The sequence below is a fragment of the Rhinolophus ferrumequinum genome, chromosome 2 (genome assembly GCF_004115265.2).
Source record: "Rhinolophus ferrumequinum isolate MPI-CBG mRhiFer1 chromosome 2, mRhiFer1_v1.p, whole genome shotgun sequence".
In the NCBI taxonomy this organism is placed as follows: Eukaryota; Metazoa; Chordata; class Mammalia; order Chiroptera; family Rhinolophidae; genus Rhinolophus; species Rhinolophus ferrumequinum.
The window spans coordinates 22,229,846-22,250,556 of record NC_046285.1 but is presented as its reverse complement, the minus strand read 5'-3'; the positions used below and the strand labels follow the sequence as shown (position 1 = coordinate 22,250,556).

The following is a 20,711-nucleotide window of genomic DNA, read 5'->3' as shown; positions in this document are numbered from 1 at the left end:
CTTCTAAGAATATATCCTAAGGGGAGAAATTCAAAACTATCCTGTAGCTATACTATAAAAATGCATTGTGTAAAAAACCATTTTGGACAAAAGAATTAATTGCACTATTATTTATAAAAGTGAAAAGGAGTAAAAAAAAAAAACAACAATAAAAAAGATTAAATTGTAATAGATCTATACAATTCAATAGTATTAAAATTAAAACTGTTTATAAAAATCTTATTGAAACTGATAATTAAATAGTTTATAGTACTAAGGGAGAAGACTATAATGGGAACATTTATTTCCTGGCTTTACACAATTTTAACTGTAACATTCTGGGTTGCATTTTACAGCACAAATAAATATTTAACACCATTAATAAGGAAATTTTGTCTAAGGTTGCAATTTTAGAATTTTAGGTAGCATGGCAATCTGTTGGGAAATTTTTTTTGTGTTTTGTTCCAGGCAGGTTTTACAGTGCTCTCCACTATTTATCATTGATTGATACACTTTACCAACATATTCCAATGACTCTAAATAATAATAGCAAAATCATTAAGGGCAATATTCAAGTGCTATTCTCTGTAAATATCATTTACTTAATTTTCAAAACATTCAACGCCCAATAAACATATTTATTTAGTTTCATTGGCAAATTTTCTTTATAAGCACACTGAAAAACTACTTTTTTCAGATATGTGAAGTCTGAAAAATCACAAGAATTCTGCAAGAGTAAAATAAGTACTTTTGATTACCTGTAATCTCCTCTCATTAGAGAAGATTAGTAGAGCTTCAAAGATACAGAAATCAGGATGGAAAAATACATCATTTTAAGAATAAATATTTGTACAGGAAATATCTAATGATTTGGGCAAGCTTATAACATCTTTTTTTTCTATAAAATATCAACTGGTTATTAACAAAGCATTCACATTTCAATTTTTTTGAAAATGTATTCTGGTCAATATTAACATTAAATTAGCACAAAACAACCAATTCCAAGTTCCAATCTTGAAACAGTCCATAATATAAAATTTAAAGAAAATCTAATGAAGCGTGACCCTTGTTGATGTCAGGAATATCTATGCCTGTCAGGTTACTTCTGTTTGCTATATTATCCCTTGTATACATTCTGAAAATAGTATTGCATTCTTCCTCTATATATAGAAATCATTATCATTGTAAAATCTTGATGCTGATATTTATCTTTGAATCAATTGTTTGTAATATATTGCTTTTTATTCTCATTCTCATATAATATCAATATACTCTGTGTACCAAGTTTGCTCCCAGGGCTACCATGGTTACTACACGCTCTGGAGCGGAATGGCTAAAATCAGAGGCCCCGGTACAATCCAGTGTAATGAGGGTGGTATGGTGTATAACTCAGACAAATATGTGAGATCCACATGACACAAATGTAGAAAATGCCTAGAATCTTGGAGGCATCCAGTAAGAGCTTCCTAAATATTCATTCTTAATGAGTAAATTGAAGTCAAACAAGAGCTACTATTTCTCATGTTCATCTTGTATACAGATTCCTACAATTTTATTCAATAATTTTCCATTTTCCATTTATAATATTAAATTGGTTTTCATGTTTTTTTCCAAAATTGTATCGAGTGTGAATCAGTAGTTGGCAATAAATTCTTTCTCATACTTAGTTTTCTATGCTTCTTTCAATTTAAACTTAAATATTCATAATTCCTTAAAATTATGTAATATGTTCTCTTGTTTTGCAAATTTAATGAGAAGTTATCAAGAAAGAAAAAAACCCTCATATATATAAATTTGTCATTGTGTTAGTAACAAAAAACGCCTACTATTTTTCAACTTGACTGTAGCATTATTTCTTTGAGGGACTTTTCTTTTTTTAAATTCTTGATGCTTTTCTAAAAGGTCTGAATTACTGAAGTTGTCAAAGAAAGTTTCAGATTTCACCCTTCGCCTTAGTCCATACCCCAGGACCAGCTTTCTTTTTGGGCATGGATTATGTTTGAGTTAGAAGGAAGACAGTTCAGATTGATAAAGCAATACCCCTGGGAAACGATGATTAACATGTATAAAGGGATTTCCCTGCAGTATAAATACCAGCACGCGCCCTCTTGGTGCTTCAGAGCCTTCCTGATGTATATATGCAGGTAGTGAGATTTGAAACAGCCCTTTGAGACGGTAATATAATAAAACTCTGATTTGGGGAGTAGCAGTTCTCCTCATTTTTCTACTCTCTTGTGGGAATGAGTTGCCAACCTTTTACTTCGGCTGAAACTTTTATACCTCTGAATTCTGAGTCTTCTGCCACTCTGCCTCTGATAATGCATCACAGCGCTGCCGAGTGCCTACCAGTCTCCAACCATGCCACCAATGTGATGTCTACAGGTACTGACTCCAATAACAACCTACAGGTGGCTGGGCCTAATGATTTTAGAATGGATGCTTTGAATCTTGTTAGTTTAGAATGTGTTTGCTTCTTTGATTTTTCCCTTTGGTTTAATAGGTCTTAAGTTAAATATTAAGGATATTAAAGAAGCCAAATGTCTAAGAAATTTTTTTAAAAAGTATTAATAAGTGCAGTAATTTATTGTTGGTTTGATGATAAAGATCTGTTCTTTACATAAGTAAACGTTGAGTTTGGCTACTTTTAATCCAAAACCATTTTAATGGAAAGTTGATGGTAAAGAGCAAAACTAAAGAAATAGACTAAAAGAATTTAGTGTTTTAAAAGTGTTACTTCTTTAACTTAAAGATTGATTTGAATTTTAGATTACATTTGTTACCATTCTAAAAACAGCCACATACCTCATAGTAAACACAACTAAATAATTCCCAATACCAACAACAATGGATTTCAAATAATAAGCTAATTAAATAATTTTAATACACTTACCTTTTTTTGCATAATTCAAACTCAAAAACAAAGTTAGAAGCAATATTAACATTTACAGCCCATGAACTGAGTTAAATTTTTATCAAGATTGAGTTCTGAAGAGCTTTTCAACCTCTAACCAAGTTTTAATATTTTCTTACATAACTTTCTTAAATGAAAATTAAACTTGAGAATTCAAATGTGTTATCTTAAACACAACTATATGAGTATGGTTTGCTAATGCATAATCCATTCTTGATGCAGTAACAAGTAAAAGTGTTTTAAAGTAAAATTATTATTAGATAGTCTTGAACTGAGTACATTTCTTCCATTAAATAGCAATATATTATTCACTTTCCACTTATTTTGAAAGCAGTATAAGTATGAAACAAATTTTACACATTTAGAAATCAAAATTTGAGTTGATAAATTTATATTCTGATTTAAAGCGTTTAAGCTTTATCTCTTATTAAAATTAGACAGTTTCCAAATACATATGTATGTTTGGCATTAATCTTCAGCTGAATTTTAAAGACTATAGAGATTACATAGCTGGATTTTAAAAATCATTGAAAAACTTTTTTCCTCTACCTAAGATTTGTATAATTTAATTGAAAAGGTAATAACGGAAGTACACTCAAACATATTTTTAGAAATTATAATAAAGTATTTTAACCAAAATTATGTGCTATAAAAATTTAAACTATTACCACATAGCTTAATTGTATAGTTTCAATAATAGATCTTCCTTTCAATAGGGGATGAGGAGAATAATACATTGCTTGTTAATCTTCTGTGTGTGAGTTTTATTTGGCCAGAATGAAAATAAAATTTAGAACTGAGGTAATGATTTAGCATGTTTTGGCTTAAAACCTGATTTATTTATTTTTTAAAAAATAAATAAATAACATATATGTAGTAAATTAGCCTATCATTTATCCAACTTCTCAAAATTAGAGAAACAAAAAAGTATTTAAACTTTATGAAGTAAAAAAATTATAATGCGTAAAAATGACCTAATGTATTTTACATAATAGCATTGATTTCATGTTTTTTTTCCATCAAATTATAATCACATACTTCTCATTATCTAAATAAAGAATGAGAAATAATGGTTATAATGAGAAGAGCACTTGGGTATTTAATATGTTTCATGTTTATTTGTTTAATTTTCGAATTCATAGCAAGGTTTTTTATGTATAATCATTCTGTAAAATGATTTCAATTCTTTCTACATGTCACTTGTAAAATAAAAATTGATGCAGATATTTTAAGACATTAAATATTGTTCTATAGTTACAGAAAAATATTTTACTTTCTGAAGAGACCTTATGTTAATCACTAAATTACATCTCAGTATTTCCAAAGGATCCAAATTGTACACCTGATAGTATCTCTAATATTTATTCAAGATGTGATTATATTATGTTTATGAAAGTCCAAATACTATATTCAAGATATAAAGGAAAATAAGAAAATAAACTATGTAACAAAACATTGGCTAATGATTTTATTGTCATAAGTCCATTATTTTAGTCATCTTGTTTAAAGCTTGATTTAAAAATATATATATAATTCAAATTTACTTTTAAAATATACATTGATTCCACAAGGTATATAACCACTTACGAACAAGTTTATGTTTATATACTAGGCACAACCTTTATAGACATCTCATCACTCACAAAACAATGAACTTATTTTTTGACCAGCTTTATCACTAGGATTGTTAAGTTGATTATGTGCATGAAGGAAACCTACAACCTCAAGGTTTCAAAATAAACGTAAACATGTCATACACTGTCACAGGTTTTTCATAAACCCTAAATTTAGTGGGATTATTATGGTTGTATCCAATAGGAGGCTAGTTGCGTTGCCATTTCCTCTTTGATGGAAGACATTTGTTAGAATAAGCACCAGACTGTTCAAGAGTCAATTTCTCTATTCATTCTTCCAGAGAAAGACCACCTTAGAATACTATGTTGTACAAGAATTTTAAGAGACTATTCCTCAGTCAGTTTATTGCACTGTCTATATTGGATGGAACCTACAAGAATTCTGCAACTCTCAGTTAACCAAGGTCCAAACTGGTCCATCATCCCCTCACAGAGCATAGGATAATCACTGAAAGCTATAGTCTGCTTTGATGATGACTGATCTCATTACTTGAGACAAACTTAAACTTACCTAGTTTTAACCTACTTATCAGATAACTTTTCTCCAAATGAGAATGAACAATTAATGTAAAAATTTAAGAATCACGTAAATGTGTATTTTTGAAATGAAACGAATGTGTCTTGAATCCTCATACATTTTCTTACCAGTACCGTCTATTTTGTCTTTGATCCAAACTTCTAAATGTTTGCATACATATTTCTCGATGACAACGTTGGGAAACACAGCCACAGGACTTCATTATTCCGTTCCTTCCTGTCATTATGGGAACCAGCCGTCAACCTATGGAGTGATGGCAGGTAAGAAAAATTATCTTTACAGATGAGATTGAGTTTGGGGACATTTAGATAGTTTTCCTGGGTCTGAGGGAATCTTGAACAGCGTGTATCATCAAATTCTGATCTCTTAACCTTGAAAATTGCTGGTAAAACCACCACCTATTAAAATATTCCCTGATATGTAGTGCATTCAGATACCATAATGGTTATACCTAATTGCCCCTATTCTATACAACCCTTTGCTGCTGTGCTTCTTAACTCATATTTGCTTTGTATGATTTTTATTCTAATTCACTGCTGTCGACCTGCTGATTGTCACTTGTTTATGCTATTGGTGGGCTTGCTCCAGTAACAATATGGTAGCCATTAGCCTCATGTGGCTATTTAAATCTAAATGTAAATTAACAAAAATGAAGTCAAATTTAAGATTTAGTTGCTCAATTGCACTTGCCACATTTCAAGTGTTCAATAACCTCATGTGGCTACCAAAGCAGATGGCACAGATTGATTCCCCTCATTGCAATATTTCTTCTGGACATTTGGTCCATAAAGATAAATAAGATGTTGAAGGCTAAGAGGAGTTTGCAGCAATAGCTATTGGAGGCTTTAGCAATTCTGAGTTGCTTCTGAGTCTGAAATGAGACAGGAATAGTTGAAGTTACATATATTTCTCTTCTGGATAAATAAAACATCACTAGATGAAGGCTACGTATTTATATCTGTGTGAGGCATTGTAGCACATTGCTTAAGGAAGAGGGAAATCTGACTCAAGGAATCCACTCATCACAAAACACATGACTTAATTTTAGGATGTATCCAGAGAAAATATTTTCATGGTTTAATAAAGTGCACAATTTTGTTTTGCACAGATAATTTTTTAGATATTATTTGATTTTTGTATTTATTACTGCAGCCGGGAGAGAAATATTACGGTTGACAAACTACTAAGTGTGTCTGTGTGTGTGTGTGTGCGCACACACAAGCACACTTGTGTAATACTGAGAAAGAAACTTTGGATAAAGGCATAATATTAGGAAAATTTTTTCTTATGTTTTGTTATCATCCAGAATAAATAATGAAAAAGAATCAAACATGGATTTATGCCTATAAATTTGAAATAAAATTAAACAAAGAATTTAATTCACCCACCTTTAATTTCTCAAAATTTCTCAGTTTAAAACTAAACGAAACATTGAAACTTTAAAATGAAAGATTCCAGAACAAAATCGCTTCTCTTACTTTCTATTGAGCTGCATTCTGAATAAGCTAGTATCATCAACTTCATGGTAAAATGAACTGGAGTTTTTAATGATTACCTGTGAATCCTAATGTCTCTTTTTAATAATTAAGAAATAAGGAAAGCCATATTTTTGTCTTCCCCTTGGAAAACTGACTGGTTATGACTCATACACTTCGTAATTGGTATTCATCCCTAATGACAACAGCCCTTGTTGATGAGGAAGTACTTTCATTATGAAATGGTGAAATGACACACATTTAGTCAGTAGAGGTGCAGGCAGAATGCTTTCCATGGCCTCCACCACGTTTTGACTATGAAGACAGAAAATGACAAGCACACCGTCGTGTGCTGCTCTCTCTCGGAGGAGAGGACTTGCTGTTCATTCACAGTGATTCCCATGAACCCAGGTGCAACTTGACGCTCCCTCAAAACCCAGCAAGAGGCAGCAGTGGATTGAGGTTTGCACAAAATTAAAATCAGCCACGGACCAAAACGGTTTTTGCTAGCAGCTCCCTCCCCACCAGAGCCTGAGGGGCCTAGTGAGTTCACAGCTGGCCTGAGAATTCCAACATCCTTACAGTCTCCAGACAGCGCTTCAGGTTCACACTGCAGGCCACAGGCAGCTCAGGTTGTGCTGGTACTAGTCCCCTGGGCGGGCACTCAGCAAACCCAGAGAGGCCCGTGGAAAAGACCTTTAAATGATTCAAAGCCTGGGGTAGCGACATCAAAAACAAAATGGTTAGCCTAAGATTTGGAGGTATCACTGTAGTCTTAAAACAAAATTAAATATGTCTGTTACTGAACGAAAAATTCACCATGGCAAGCATAGCACGTATATTTGAATGTATTTTGAGAACAATATCATTAAAATGTGATATGCTTTGTACTTTGTTAGAATGTCACTACTTTGACATATATTCAGTTATTAGCATTTACATCATGGCAGATTAAATGCAGAGAATCTGAACTCTCCTGCCTTCATCCCCAGAGTAGCTACCCAAATTGAGTTATAAAACACAGGAATTCAGAAATCAGATAGCAAAGGTATAAAATACACAAAAGAAACCTGGTTATGGCATTTGAATTTTCTGAGAATTCTCAAGGCGTTCATCAAATCAGCCATTTCCATGCAAGCCACAGAAGCATCTTATCATCAACAACAAAGACAGGTTCATTGTCACATACTCCATATAAAAGTGAAGCTCCAGAAAGCACTATATTTCTTTCTTTTTTTTTTTAATAGAAAGCACTATATTTCAAAGGATGTGAAATTACTTTATTTTAATGTGGTTATCTTATTACCCATACTCTGGTGCTTATATTTTGTTTGAGCATTTCATTAAATTAACAACCCACTGGAAGGGAAGAGCTATAGCTAATATTTTGTTAAGGTTAGTAGGGAGGGCTTTACTTACCGGGTTAATCCACTGTGCCTCAGAGCCAGGTGTGGGCAAACCAAAGAGAATGACGAATCAGGACCAACAAATTAGCCACACCGTGAACTAATTATGAACCCTGTTCGAGTCACTTAACATCTCTGAGTTTCAATCTTTTCATATTTAAGATGGGTAGGTAGTACAACTCTACTGGAGTTGAGTTGTGGCTAATTTGTACCAGTTCAACCTGTCTTTCTCCTTTGGTTTTCTCTTTAGATATGCTTGCAGCTAACCTCCTTCTTCTGTCCCTTCACTTGTGAGAATTTAGATAATTCAACAGTCTACAGTACAGATAACAGGAACCAGGGAATTATAAATGCTATTCAAAATCTTTTTTAGATAAAAACAAAAGAAAATAACAACAAAAACCCCTAAAACTGAGATTATTTCTGTCCTCCATTTTCTAAAGCTGGGTGAAGGTTAGGAAACAAGCTCAGTGGGCTGTCCACTGAGAAAATCAGCTACATGGTGATGAACATTTAATCCAGCAAAGTTATATTACATAATGGCCAAACCAAGACCTGGTGCGAAAGTCTTTGTTTAAAAATTAATTAAAAATATATATATATATATATACACACATAGGATGTGGAGTGCAGCGTAGGGAATAGAGTCAGTAGAATTGTAACAGCTATATACAATGTTAGAGGAGTAGTAGATTGGGGGCGGGGGGTTATCACTTTGTGAGGAGTGTAAATGTCTAACTATTACATTGTTTTATATACCTGAAACTAATAATGATATAAAAAGTGAAAAAAATAATTTTAAGAGGAAAGCAGAATAAATGAATTTCGGGAATTAACCAAAAAGATGAATGTCCATTAAAAAAAAAAAAAAAAGAGAAGTCCATTATAAGAGAAAAGATTACTACTGCTGAAAGTACCCACTCTACCCAGACTAATACAAAAGGCAACAGAAATCATGAAGGGTCTTTGAATAGCAGTGATATGATACATTTTTCTTAAGTTTTTTAGTTAGTCTCTGTCTCAACTACTCAATCTGGTGATTTTAGCAAGAAATCCGCCATAGGCAACATGTATAGAAATGCGCATGGCTGTGTTCCAAATAAACTTAATTTACAAAACCAGTTCGAGGACTTGTATTGTGCATGGATAGGATTTACCGATGCCCAGAAGAGAAAAGATCACAATTCAGATTTATGACTTGCTTCACATTGTCATGCGTGGGGAAAAAATAAATGGAAATATTTAAATGAGCATTCCTGTGCATGTTTATAGCAAGGTGGTGTGTTTTACCGTGTCCCTCTGCTTCCCCGGCTTGTTCTTTTAAGGCTTCAAGCCCATCACCTCAGAGATGTTGTCAGTTAGCATCTGGCAGAGCCACATGCTGCAAAAGAGCAATTTGCCCCATGCCATGGTACATTGAGCCAGTGCCCTGCAAGGCAAGCCAGACCTCTTCATCCTCATTGCCTGCGTTAAAAGATTTGCCCTCTGTTCTCCCGCACAGGAATACATGCAGAGCAATTCAGAAAGGCTGTGGTGGATTAATCTGCAATGTGAAAATATACTTAGGGCTGTAAAGAATGGGCAGACGCTTCCAAGCTATTTAGGTGTGTGCTTGTCTAGGCTTATAGACAATTGTGCTGTACTAATGATTTGCCAATTGCCTGTGAGAACTCTGCTGCACACGACTCACTGCATCGTTTAGCTTCTTCTTCTTTTTCCTTTTTCAATAAACCAGGCTTTAGAAAGATTTAAAAAATACCTTGCCATATATACCATACCACTCACTCCTACTTTCCCCAAAATACAGGATCCTATGATAGAAACTGCAGTTAGTTTGGCTGTGTTTATAACTGTCGTCATGAATTTCCTATTTAAGGTTAGTTCCAGAAAAATGATGTCCCTGTGGATAATCGTGGATACTTTCATTTATTGAAAAATAAAAATGTAGCACACATTTTTTTGTTTTGTTTTGTTTTCTTTTGACTCTGGATGTCAAACCTGTGAACATGGTATTTCCTGTGTTCTTTTTATGGACTCATGTTAACATTTATTTTCTAAATGTCCATTTTCTAGACTACTTATAATGTATAAAATACCTTTAAAATTTTCCATAAACAAAGATTGGACGCTTCTAATATTTTAATAAATATGTATAATATTTTTGTGTAAAAACATTTGTTTAATGTAGGCAAATGTGTTTAAACTGTAGAAGTCTTTAAAGGAAAATCATTGGGTTTACCTGAGGACAGACTGCCTGGAAAATGAATTAGGTGATTATTTTGATGTGGTTTATTGCAGTGTCCAGTGGACTTCAGTTCTAGTTTCAACTGTATAGTTAATTCATTGTGATACCTAAGGTAAGTTATTTCACTTCTTTTACTCGTTTCCTAAATTTTAAATAGTGGGTAAAAAAATACATATCTTTCCTACCTCATTTGTTTATATAAAGATAAGAAAATGACAAATGTGAAATGAACACAAAACAAATGTCACCTAGAAAATTTGTAGCAGTGTGTGACTATGATCAGCAAGAAAAAATTGAAAATAATGATCAAGATTGCCAACAAGTTCAGACCTTATGGCATCTCATGTAAAAGATATGCAACAAATTACTTATGTAAAATAAAAATAATTTGACATAGGTTAAATGAGTTATCTAAAGTGACTTAAAATATATTTATGTGCAAAATCAAACAGCAGCCTGATTTTTGCTCTCTGTACTAATTCTTAGAGTATTTCATCATTAAGTATATTAAGTAATATTTCTTTTTCTGAATGATGACAGAAGTGAATATTATATACATATATATATGTATATATATATACACACATACATATACCAACTCTGAAAGTCAGAAGCAAAAGAAGTCTTGAGACAGCTATTAAGTAGATGCTAAAATAAATGTGATGAGCTTTCTTTTTATATATTTTTAGTTTTTCTTTTACTTCAACTAGGAGAAATCTAAAGCCAATGGAAACCTAAACATGTACCCCAAAAGTAATAAACATTTTCAATAATTAGCTATGTAATAAATTAAAAACGATACAATTGTTTGAAATTTTATCTGATCTGATCAATATATCACCCACTGAAGCATTAAGTAGGTGATTAACTGACTTTTTAAAAAGTAAAACTGGATAATTTTGGTTTGTAAAAGTAGTATGACATTGTTAGACAGGAGTAGCTTCTTTCAAATATTTTTCACATCTATGAAGCAGCTCAATTTATTTTATGCCTTTTTGTTTAATTTCTCACTTGCATGTTAACTGTGCCTCAGAAAAACAATATAGTCTATCAGATAGACACTTTATAATTACATATTTTCATATAAATATAATTACATACTCTCAAGAATTTGCTGACTTACACTATTCTTTGCTCATTACATATTGATATATTAATGTAAGATCTATATATTCTGGTAAAATACACTATTACTCATGTCTTTGACTTGTGAATGTATTTATGAAGAAATTATAAGTAGCATAAAGTCTTAATGTACTTTTCCAGTGTTTCGAAGAATAATTATTGCATATATTCTGTAGTAATTTATTTTTTAAATATTTATTTATAATCTTAAGAAACATGATTAATTACTGAATGTTTTATTTATATCAAAATGTCTTGGTTATATATGTGTCATTTAATATAAACTGAAGTGAAATCTCTGCCAATTAAAACCTATTATAGTGATGGAGAAAACAGAACAAAATGTGTGGGAATTTGGATTATATTATCCGCTTGCCCATGCTCCCCAACTGAGATAGGTCATTCCCTACTAATGAAGAATAAAATTTGGAAGCAATTTAACAAGTTTTAGCTACTTTAGTATTTTGTGATTTATCATTTAATCCATTTAGTCGACACAGTGCTTCATTATTTATGGGTGATTACCTATCATATCTAGAATTGCACTTATTTTTGTTTCTTGTATAATAATCAAAAGTCATTTTGTCGTACTGTATACTTTTCAAGAAATCTTTTTGCTGACTCTTTAATAAAACTTAAAAAATTACCTTTTGTTCACATCTATTCACTCCTCCAATCTATTTAACCACATTTCTTTTTTTATTTGCCTTTGTTAAATTAAAACAAAACAAAACACAAAAAACATGAGACTTTCGCCTTGAAGTTAAGCATTTACTGATAAAAAGGTCAGGCTTCTAAATATTGTAAATTCAATTTTCTGATGCTAAGAAAACTTGCCAGCATAGCACGTATTCCTGCGCCTTGATTATAACATCACAGATTATTTGTTCAATGAATTAAGAAAATAGAGATCAAAATACACATTCTGGCTTGAGTTGAACCTCAGATTCCCAGGAGTAAGTGACTTTTGAGAGAAAAAAATGATGGAAAACTTAACACTTCTGAATTTTCTTATTTCTATTTTAATTATTTGCAATTTCCTGCTTCTGTCCTTTGGCATTCTTTGTTTTTGCTGCTCTGGGGAAGGTGGAAAACGAATAATCACATCTATACGAAGCTACTCTGACTCTTACTTCAGAAGACTGTCAGTCAGTTAACCTTCCAAAATTGAGACTGGCTGTAGTAGGATAATGGGCTCTAACAGGCAAAAACCTTGCTTGTATAGAAATGGGCGTGTAATTACAAATGGCCTTTCCTTTTCTTTCTTTCTTTGTTCACAGGTAGCTTAACCCCTTGTCTTTATAAGTTTCCTGACCATACCTTGAGTCATGGATTCCCTCCCATGCACCAGCCTCTCCTGGCAGAGGACCCCACAGCTGCTGATTTCAAGCAGGAACTCAGGCGGAAAAGTAAATTAGTTGAAGAGCCAATAGACATGGATTCTCCGGAAATTCGAGAGCTTGAAAAGTTTGCCAATGAATTTAAAGTGAGAAGAATTAAGTTAGGTATGCACTTTTTAAGAGCAAAGGGGCACACAAGTTGGTCTGCAAAGGCTTACTGTATTACTGTTCAGTTTCTTCTACTGTGCTCAAAAGTTAGTCCAACAGTGAAAAATCCTACAAAAACCTTTATTTCCTCATAAATTCTTAGTAGCCTAAATACATAGATTTTTAAACTAATGGCTCTCATTTTCAACTTAACTGCATCAAGGTTAGTTGAGAAGTGCCTGGTTTTCTTTACATTTTAATTGAACTTTTGAATAGATAAGACATTCATATGATTCAAAGGCATAAAAATTATAAATAAAATGTATACTTTCTGCTTGTCTTTTCTGTTTGTCAATATTCTTATTTTTTGTGTATTCTTTCATATTTTATGCATATCTAAGCAAATACATATATTTATTTCTTCATACAATTTTTTTATTTAACTATCTATTTTGGAAAGCTTTCCATATTAGTTTTTAGAGAGCTTTTTAAAAATGGATCTGTCATATTCTATTTCACAATGTTTTTAACTAGCCCCTTACTAATGGTGAATTTATGTGGTCTCCAATCTCATGCTGTTAAAAACAATGCTGCAATGATGAACTTCATTAATGTCATTTTGCCCCTATATATGTGTAGGAAACGTGTTAAATACAAAATTACTTGATCAAAAAGTATATTTGTAACTTCGATAGATGTTGTCAAATTGGTCTGAATAGAAGTTGTTAACAAATTTTCCTGCCATCATGAATGTCTCTTTTGCCACTCTTCAGAATATAGTAATCTCCATGAAGGCAGAGATTTTTGTTTGTTTATTTGTTTTTTGTTTTCTCCTGAACGGCATATCCTCAGCAGTTAGTGACTGGCACATAGAATAAATAAATACTTGTTGAAGGAAAATATGCAATTAGTTTTTTGGATCTTTGAAAATCAAATAGGTCGAAATGGTACTTCATGGTCATTTCCTTTTAAATTTCTCTTCTGAGTGAAGATCAAAAGTGTTCTTTCATGTGTTTGACAGTTATCTGTAATTCATTTTCTGTGAATTATCTGTTCATACGCTTTGCTCACTTTCTATTGAAAAGCGTTTTTAACATAAAATAACTATCACACGTAACCCTGATTCAAATTCATGAAGCAGTGATTTTTTTTTTTTTAATGGATTGAAAATGATAGTTCAAACCTCTGTATTTGTGGAATGAGCCACAGGTAATTTTGTAATAGTATTTATCAATGGGTAGCATATGTAACCGCTTTATGCATGTAGGTATATAGCCCTAGGCCCTGCATTAATATTCGGTTACTATATGTAAGAAACACAGCAGTAGGCATTCTGTAACCTTCATTTTCAGTTTGCTATTTACGTTGCTGTGAATGTTTCAAATTTGATATTAATGGTTTATATCAACTTGTACACTAAAAATGTTTGGGACAATAAATGAGGATCTTTGCTTGGAGATAGAAGCATTACCAAATGATATAATAAATGTGCTTGGAGGTCTATATAAAATGTTGGGTGATCAATCTCATAATAAACATGTCTTTAGGGAAAGTAAGCATAATTTTTTATTTGGTGCCCTTCAACAATATACTTGATTTTTTTCACTCTTACAGTTGAGATAAAAATATTTATGATATAGCACCATATTTTTTGCATTATGTTTACTATACTACAGATTTTTTAGTATATGTCATCAGATATTTAATAACAAAGAGTGCAAGAATTTTGAAGTGTCTTATAAAGTGTTTATGAGACGTCTATCCAATTTGACTAAATGTTACAAATGACATATGTTCCTATCTGAATTCTTTCGACATCTAGAAAAAATAATCAATTAGAGGGAATATTTTTTGAAGTACTGGATGATTTTACACTGAACCTTACTAAACAATTCTAAATTACCAACAAATATATGCTTAAAAGCAGTATTTAGTAATTGACAAAGAAAGAGACACAAAGCATTCATTTTGGTCTGATATCAATTTGTGTGATATCAGACCAAAACAAATGCTTCCTGAAAGCTGAAGCTAATGGTCTTTATTGTCCTTTCACAGGATACACCCAAACAAATGTTGGGGAGGCTCTGGCAGCTGTGCATGGCTCTGAATTCAGTCAAACAACTATCTGCCGATTTGAAAACCTGCAGCTCAGCTTTAAAAATGCATGCAAGCTGAAAGCAATATTATCAAAATGGCTGGAGGAAGCTGAACAAGTGGGAGGTACTAAAGCTACATTTCTGAAGTCTCTGTGATGTTTTAACCTAAAACAACTGGTAGGGTTCATGCTAAAGTTTAGTTTGGTTTCATTTTTCTCTTTGAGATAAAAAATAAGTATCTTGTTTCATTACACTAAAAGAAATCAAGGCAAATTCAAGTGTAGATTTGAGACAGGGTGGCATAGGTGTGAAGTGGTGAAATGAATTTTTTTAACACATCCAGATTTTTTTTTTGCCTCTGTGCTATACTGTAGTGATTGTACATGAATCATTTTTATAACCTGATACTAGTGTAACAAGAGCATTTGCACACACCAGCCTTCCAAGTGAATAAGTAATTGCTAGATGCACAATTTTTATTTTTCAATTCCAGTTGACATTCAATGTTATATTAGTTTCAGGTGTAGAATTTAATGTGCTAAAATGATCTACTCATACTAACGTCAAGGTTTGACAGCATTTAGAGCAACAGTTCCAACAAAAGAAAGGTAGAAATATGATTTGTAGACAATTGTCTTTGCAAAGTTATATTTATTTCAGTATTAACATTTTTCTCTAGAGCTTATAATGTAAAATGACATAGGTTGTAAAAATTAAAACAAAAATGCACGGTGATTTTATTTTGCATTGTTTTATAAAGAAAACCTGAAACATAAATCTGAGGGCTTTTTTTTTTAAACACTATTTTGTTTTTGTAATTATTCTCCTTCCCTCCATTACAGCTTTATACAATGAAAAAGCGGGAGTAAATGAAAGGAAACGGAAACGGAGAACAACTATAAGGTATGCTTCTGAGATATTAAAAGTTACTAGAGGAAGAAAAAGATGTTTTCCAAATGGAATGAGCTTTTAGCGTATACAGATACAATATAACATATAAATATAAGGTGAATGACAAAACCATATAGGTTAAAAAAAGCATGTTTTAATAACTTAATAGTGAGAAGTGGAGAGCTAATAATTTTAAACATTTGATGGGAAAGTATGTATTGTTCGATTGAAGGACACTTTTGCTCCACAGTTTTAGATAAAACAAAAACTCAACTATCACTTCTAAAAAGAGTGACTGTTTCTGTTGTCCAGTTAGATATGAGTGTTGCTCTGGCAATATGGTATCTATGTGATTAAAAATAAAACCATTAATCAATATTTCAGCATCTTAAGTCCAAGATAACTCCTGGAGATTTAAACCAGAAAGATTGTTCTTTGATCTTTTTGTAATGTCCATGAAGCTCACACAGAAAATGCTAAAATATAGGTTTTGTTTTGGTTGGTTAGTTGTTCACTAAACATTTAATCTCTTGCAAATAATTTAAATGATTTCTGGGGGACATTTAGAAGTGTTCCTTTTCTTCTCAGCAAGTCAGTGCCCTCTTGTGGCACCGAGTGGGATAAACATAGAAAGTCTGGGTTCCTGTATTTATTTCTTCCCTTGACTCTGGTAATGGTACCCTGACTATGACAAACATCCAAAAGTTCGACAAATGGTACATTTATCTTTGTTGAAGAGTTTTAAAAAAGCATTTTCAGAGCCTTTAAGTTTTGTTTTCATGTTAATATTGAAGGAATTCAAACTAACTTAATTTTGATCTGCCAGAAACATCACTAAAAACATACACTCACCCTTTCTCTTTACCTCCATCCTCTGCTGTCAATCCCATCTCCTAGTATTGCTGCTAAGGACGCTCTGGAGAGACACTTTGGAGAACAGAATAAACCTTCCTCTCAAGAGATCATGCGGATGGCTGAAGAATTGAATCTTGAGAAAGAAGTAGTAAGAGTTTGGTTTTGCAACAGAAGGCAGAGAGAAAAACGGGTGAAAACAAGTCTGAATCAGAGTTTATTTACTATTTCCAAGGAGAATCTTGAGTGCAGATAAGGTTTCCTATTGTGAAATTGCAAATTTTCCTATTTTTCATTCCTTTCTCTTCTCCAACAAAAATAGAAGTTAGGTATTTGGTTGGTTTTAAAAAAATCATTTTATATCAGCATTTGCTATATCACCCTTCTTTTCTACATTCTAAAAAATACAATTATATTGACGAATTATTTTCTTTAAAATGATTACTCTCAGAAGCTACATTTTACATTTTAACCCAAAGATACTAATAGGAATAAAATGATCCTTTCTCTAAATCTCTATCCATCCACCCACCAATGCATCTATCTATCTATCTATCTATCTATCTATCTATCTATCTATCTATCTATCTACACACACACACACACACACACACACACACACACACACACACAAATGAATGTACACTTCGGTCTTTTAGTTTTAAGGTTCCTTTGCCAATGGCTGTATATTAGCTTTGCAATATTTCAGTCAGTAATGTCATAGTTTAAGAATATCACCGGAGATCCAATTAGATCATTCCTTAACTAATGTCCTGTTCACTATCAACTCTAATAGTTTGAACTCAAACTTTTGCACTTAAGAGCCTGAGGTGCCTTAGAATTTTCTTATTGTGTTTAGGAATAAATCTTAATCAGAAGTGACACCTCTGAAGCTAATATACTTAGGGCATGTGCCCAAAGAAGTGTTTCAATAGAGATTTGTAGGAACATTAATTTATGACCTTTCTATTCTTCCCAGACATTAACTTTTTTGATGTTTAGTTATAGAAAATACACTTTACGGATTCTTGAGCTCCAAACTACTATTCTGTAAGCTGCAACAGTGCAGGGAAGATGTCTGCTTGTTTGTTATTTCTCCAGTGCCTTGGAAAGCAATTGCTCTTAGCGTGCAACCTGTAATTTAATTAACAATTTGTTCATCATTAAATAAAGGAAGGGGTATGCTGTTGATAATAACTACAAATTTGAAGGGCAACTAATAGCATAATTTATTTTTGAAATCTCACAACCCACAAAATCATCTGGGGTCCTATCAAAAAGGACTATCACTTTTAGATTAATTGAATAGAATATGATTGATTATTCATAAAAAAAAGGTTTGCTATATTGAGCTTTTAAATTCAGGGAATTGTATCTCAAAAGGACATTCATGTATGAGAATGCCCTTCTTTGAAACTTTCAAGTAGAAGCACACTACAATGTCACATCAAATATTAAATAGTAACTTTTTTTGCATTTGAAATTAAATCTGCTGGCAATGTTTACCTAATTTATTTTATATAACAAAAATGGGAACAATTAAACCAAATTTTATTAATTGACTGCTTACTAAATATACTGTCCAGTCTCTTGCTTTTCTGATGTTAATAAAGATCAAGTAGTATTATATAAAGGTCATAATCTATGTAGATCATGTGTGTTTGTGCACACATAATCACCATCAATTGGATGACTAGAAATTTTGAAATGCTAACAACAAAAGTTTTCAGTGGCCTGATCATCCATTCCTTAGCACTCATCTAGCACCCAGGAGACGTTAAATACAATATACCTATAAAGGCTTTTCTTACTCAATAATAAATTCCAACTTATTCAGCTATATAGATATCTCAGTTCCTTCTCTGGATAATTCACCTGCTTAACACATACATTAATAGGGAAGGGATTCTTTAGTTTGCAAAAGACAGGGTACGATGTACACATATAAAAATATGCATGTCTTTGAAACTTGCAAATAGAAGCAAAATGTAATGCAATATAGATCTAGGATAGTGACTTTTTTGCACTTTAAATATGAATCTGCTGGGAATGTTTAATCTTACTTTATGTAACAAAAATAAGCATGAATATATGCTTAGATAACCATCGCATATGTATGTTTAGATGATGTAATCATCAGACATTCACCCATAAGGTCATTATTTTCAAGTTTAGATACAACTAATATTGGGAACCAATTCTTACCTCTAAAAGAAATTATTTTGAATCAATACTTAATATTGAAATAGCAATGTGATTTAGCGATTCATAAGTTAGTTGTAAACGCACTGATATTTACTATTAACTTATTTCTATTAATGAGTTTTGAGACTATATTTTCTAACTATATTGAAATATTTTAATAGATGTTGATCTCTTTAAAAAATAGAAAATGGTTAATGTTATTTAGAATCCTAAACTGCAATTAAACTGCATTAAACAAATGACAACTGTATTTTACTGTGTAGTATCTATGTGTTCATTCTTTCCAGAATAAATGTCAAAAGCTGGCTTTAGCCATACAGCCTTTCTATCTTATGTTCTTGTGATCTCTGTAGTAAATCTTCAAGAATTCAGTAGAATAGTCCCTTAAAATGGAGAGATTTGCTTGTCACACTGATTGGCACATTCAATTTTACCTGGTAGAGGTGGCTGACAAATTCATTCATAGAATTTACCTTTCCATTTCTAATGGTGGAAAGATTTGTCTAGTTAAAGAAATATTGTCAGTTTGGGGATGGACGGGGTGTGTGTGTGTGTGTGTGTGTGTGTGTGTGTGTGTGTGTGTGTGTGTGTGTGTGTGTGTGTGTGTGTGTGTGTGTGTGTTCAAGTTCTTGGGAGGATGGTGGTGGTGGGGCAATGTGTGTGGTGTTCCAACAGTATTGTATCTGAAATCAGACTTCACAATCCTCGGGCTTCCTCTAAGGCAAACTGGATCCAATTTATTGACTCTTGAAGGAATTAAGGTTAGAAGAATGGTCTTATAACGCTTTACGGTACTCAGCTTCTACAGAGAGGAAACTGGAAAGTTCCTGTTTTTCTATAGCAGCAGAAACCTAGCAGAGTAACAGCATCAAAGGAGACAGTCATCATAGGTCTCTTCTCACACCTGGACACACACCACTCTAGTGTATGAGTACACTGAAATAGGAGCACATGTGCAAATTAGGCCCCCAGGGATCAGGCTAAAAGTGTGACTACTGGGCTAGTAAGGAATGTCCATGTGTCCAAGTGGCGGGTGCAGACTTCCCTTATAGGTGGTCACATGCAAATAACAAAATGCACGTCACTGTGCTCATGAAATAGCATAAAGCCCATCTGCTGCCAGTTTCCCCCCTCTAATTTATAGGGTCACCATCTTGAGCCCCTTTCCACTGGGCCCTGCATGAGCCGGGTACAGGGTCTGTGCAACATTAAGTATCAGACAGATGGTAATTTTATGTTTTCTAAGACTAGGTGCTATTATTAGTATCGATGTTTGTGTACCACATTCTACCTCTCTGATACTCTGAAATCTCCTCTATCCATGACTTTTACATCCAGTAACAGAATGTGACACTGGGCTGCATCCTCTGGTAACACAGAAACTGCTATACTCTTCTGCTTTTTCCATTGGCAACCTCTTCTTTGAACACAGCTGTTCAAGAAATCCTTTTGCCAAAAATAGGAAGTTAGGAAAAGCAAGTTTAAAAAATAAAAGGTCAATATTTTCATTAAACTCAATGTATAAGAATCCTTGTTTTTGAGTCTTAAGAGACCAAAATGAAGTTTTATGTTTACAAAGAACAGACTAATACTACAAATTTATAGTGTTTGTGACAACTGACACCAGAGCATTTTATAAATGTAGCCAAATCAGAATGACTCTGTTCTCTCCTTTGGGTCCCAAAACCTTCTGTGGCATCCACATTTGACTGAAATAAAAGAAACCATTAAGACTTATCTGTTAAAAAAAATTTTTTTTTTAAATGTTTATCCTCTGGAAGTTCTAGGAAAGGAATTGTCAGATCAATTTCATATGAAACCACCTAATTCTTAGGCTTACTCCATTCACAAACATCAGTCCTACACC

General features: G+C 32.7%; 1 protein-coding gene across 1 annotated transcript; it reads left to right on the top strand.

The window, feature by feature from the left end:
• Nucleotides 1-2,095: 2,095 nt before the first annotated feature.
• Nucleotides 2,096-17,215, top strand: POU1F1 (POU class 1 homeobox 1). The gene is made up of 6 exons (XM_033134332.1): nt 2,096-2,361; nt 5,251-5,322; nt 12,594-12,818; nt 14,856-15,020; nt 15,739-15,799; nt 16,685-17,215. Exons 1-6 carry the CDS (start codon nt 2,220-2,222, stop codon nt 16,893-16,895), a joined length of 876 nt encoding a protein of 291 aa, XP_032990223.1. The 5' UTR covers nt 2,096-2,219; the 3' UTR covers nt 16,896-17,215.
• Nucleotides 17,216-20,711: the final 3,496 nt, after the last annotated feature.